Here is a 3,852-nt window from a genome sequence, read left to right on the forward strand (position 1 = left end):
GGAAACATCACAAGACAGTCACTGCAGTGGAACCCACAGGGAGCACGAGGCAGGGGTAGGCCACGGGAAACATATGAAGCTCACTTGGAACGAGCTTGGAAGGATGGCTCAGGACAGAGATAAATGGAAGGAGCTTGTATGTGGCCTATACCCTGCCAGAGGTGAAAGGCATTGATGATGATGAGCGTAACACCATTCGCGACATGTTTTGCACTTTTTCAACACGAAGTTTCATGATTTTCATGTTTTATGTACAGAAAAATTGAAAACAGAAAACATTTCAGTATCCGTAATTTGTTGCGTATTTGGAAAAGAAAACAATACACATCAGATAGAAAAAAAACAACCAAAAATAATTAATAATCTCTGTAACTTTCAGCTGTAGCTCTTGATCTATAGAGGAAAGAAAAATGTTGTTTTTTTAATATAAAAAAGGACATCTGGACCTCTGATGCTGGCACATTATTAAAACATGGGACACCTGTCAAACATGAATCATCAGCAGACCTGAGAACAACAACTTTTGATGGATTGAAAAATTGAACATGCTCAAGATCTTCTAACAAGGGAAATAACCAACTTTTCACTTAAATGAGACTTGTTACGGTGATTACGTCCCTTTAATCGCATGGTGAGGCGTTAATTAAATTGTTTTGTGGAAAAAAACGTGAAAAAACGCGGATAATCCAAAATTATGCAAATGTTGCAGAATTACGCGAAAAAACGTGGCCGCGCCGCGGCCGCACAATGGCATAATTCTACGGGGACAGGTATATCCATTGTTGGACAGTGTCCTATTGTGTGGTAGATTAAGGTGCGTTTGGATAATATTATTATAGTTTACAAGTCCTGGGAATATTTCGCATGTGTAGGATACAACTCATACTATAAATGTAGCAGATATTTACCCCCCCCCCCTTCTCTCTATCTCTCTCTCTCTCTCTCTCTCTCTCTCTCTCTCTCTCTCTCTCTCTCTCTCTCTCTCTCTCTCTCTCTCTCTCTCTCTCTCTCTCTCTCTCACACACACACGCACACACTCACACATACACACATGCACGCGCGCGCACTCACGCACGCACGTGTGAACGATAACAATGAATAAACGGGGCTATGTTCCCAGACTGGACTAAATAAGTACTATACTCTTTAAAAACAATCTTAATGCCTCACTTTTCCAAACAGAGCAAACAGGACGAGTCCAAGTGTGTGCTTTCCTAAGAGGGGGGAATAGGCTTTCATAACACAAACACAATGTCATACCACTTCTTAGATGTTTGCTTTTCTGTTTCTATTCTTCTCTCATGCAATTAAGCAAATAAAAATGACTACCTCTACCCTATTGTGACTAAAATGCAACACAAATGCAAGTTATCAAGGCCCCCGTTTAGTTTTCAAGTATCCTTCCCCCCCTTTCCAGTTCACATAAGCGGGGCCTCGTTTGTAGCACCCAAGGCGACACATGGTTGATGACGTCACTCAGTGGAAATTTCCCAGCCGCGGGTCGTTCACCCAGCACGCGCAAATGGCAATGTCGATTTTCGCTTAGTTACTCCCACATTTTTAAAGATTACGCCAAAACCGCTAAACACAGAAGCATGAAATTTTAAGAGAATAAAGAAAAATTGTGTACAACGTATCAGTCAGTTTGACAAATCACAGCTCCGAAAAATCTTCAAAGCGCACCACATCAACCACTTTCGCAAACGTTTTCGACTGCTTCTTGGATGGGTACAAAGTTGTCAAACTGCATACTACGAGATTGACCTCTTTTCTGATTGGCTGCCAAGTTTCATTCATATATATACATTCACGAGAAACGTCGTGAGAGCGAGTTGAAGACAACAACCTTTGCGTTAATTCGTCCCACGAAACACTCCCGCGGCGAGGGCCAAAAATCGGCAGAACAAAGTGCGCTCGATGGGCATTGCTAGACTATTTGGACTCGAGTAGAGAAAAATTATATTCGGACTCTGAAATGTGTTCAGCATTAGGTCCCTTCTGACTTCTGACCCTTGTTTCTAAATATTTCCAGCATTTATTTATTTTTTTTTCCGATTATAATGATAACAATCGAGACGTGAGCTTTGATATCCAGTTACTAAATCTAGATCTAGATTTATCTAAACTAGCCCTCCCTGGATCTCTAGTATGAACAGTGGATCTCTAGTATGAACAGAACAACCAAGTTGAATTGACCTAGTCGGGGGGCAAAGTCAATTAGGTCAACCAATGAGATTGCGCATAGCGATATCGCACTCTCGACTTGCTGAGGGAAGAGGTCACGGCTGTCGGTTTTGTGCGATGTGATTTTAAAAAAAATAATTGCTGAAAAAGGATAGCACAGAACAAAATGAAATTGAACATGTGGCAATACCTATGGTGGTGGAAGTAATGATGATGCTGTAGTGGTGGTGGAAAGACCATGAGTTGTCGGTTACCCTGTACTGAGACACTGCCATTGGGTAGATCTCTAATGAGAGTGCTGTCTTTTTACTTTTGACACAAATTAGGCAATTCTAGTTCTAATTCTGGTTTTACGTAAAATCCCCACAACGACATTTATTTATGTAACCTCCTTACACTCACATATAACTCACTAAGAAGCTGAGTCCGAATAAATAAAACAATAGATAAAACCCATGTTCGGACTCGAGTCCGAATAGATTTTAAAAAATTTATTCAGACTCGAGTCCGAATAGAGCTGGCCAATTTATAATATGGGCTATGGCCGGCCTTTGGGGGGGGGGGGGGGGGGGGGTAGCAGTTGTTGTTGTGGTAGGGGTGTCAGATTCATTAGATCTAATGTAAAGGGGTTTGGACTTTGGGTAGAATGGTAACATAAATGCAGTTAGTGTTGTTGGGGCCAGTGCCTTCATTTGGAGCGTGGTTGTACTTTTGACTGATTCATGTAACAGAATATTTGCATTAGTTCTGTATCGGTATTTTTCAGACAAGCTTCAAGGAGGATGACTACGAAGCAGACCTGGCGCCAAAGCTGGTCCGAGTTACATATTTCCCTAGAAACAGACGCACCTTCTATATCCACCTTCTGCTGACGGTTATGGTGATGGTCATCCTGACGTGTGGAGCTATCGGAGCGGTTGTCTTTTACCGACACCTGAACAAAAAGGTTTTTCCTTTTGTCTCTTTTAATTATGTCTGGCGATTTCTCTTAGATTTTCTTTCTTCGGGAGAAAATACTTTTGTCAGAATGGCTTTAGGAGGAATAAGAGCCTGTGCCAGAACCACAGCTTTTTACTATGATACAGTATTGTTTATTATTCTTTATAAAATACATTATATTTGTACATGTTTGTTGCATACATATGTTGTTAATATGTTGCAGAGAAGCTGCACGAGCAAAAGGTTTTTGTTTTAAGTGTGACATGTTAAAACATTAGTGAAATGTTTTGATTTTTCCGCTATTTTCGCGTACAGTTAAACCTGTGTAAGACGGCAACCCATTGTCAAGGAGAAAAGTTGACGTATAAGACAGGTGGCCGTCTTAGGCAGGTGGCCGTATAAGACAGGTGGCCGTCTTAGGCAGGACTGATCAAGGTGAAGAAAACAAACCATTCCCATCTGAGGTCCCCAATCCAAAGTAGCCACACTGTTGTTGTTTTTGTTGTTGTTGGTTTGTTTTTCTTTGTTATTTTTATTTTGTTGCTGATTTTGCACAAGGGTGACAATAAAATGAAATGTATCAGATGAGGAAGACCGAGTGCCATGTTAAAACAAACACATGGGTTGCCACCACTCCGAGAACGAACGACGCTTCTGTCACAAGTTCATGTTGACGTCCTTTGTTACTTTGTTACAGACTGGGTAAACAGTGACCACTCATCTTACTCA

At 41.1% G+C, this 3,852-nt stretch overlaps 1 protein-coding gene across 1 annotated transcript in view; it reads left to right on the forward strand.

Moving 5' to 3' along the window:
- The window catches only part of LOC101864560, a 20,226-nt gene that overhangs the window by 7,275 nt on the left and 9,099 nt on the right, over positions 1 to 3,852 (forward strand). The window contains exon 2 of the mRNA XM_005109234.3: positions 2,951 to 3,130. Coding sequence (XP_005109291.1) covers positions 2,951 to 3,130 — 180 coding nt within the window. The remainder of the gene's footprint in view (positions 1 to 2,950; positions 3,131 to 3,852) is intronic.

This window comes from Aplysia californica, unplaced genomic scaffold (genome assembly GCF_000002075.1).
Source record: "Aplysia californica isolate F4 #8 unplaced genomic scaffold, AplCal3.0 scaffold00757, whole genome shotgun sequence".
Classification (NCBI taxonomy): Eukaryota; Metazoa; Mollusca; class Gastropoda; order Aplysiida; family Aplysiidae; genus Aplysia; species Aplysia californica.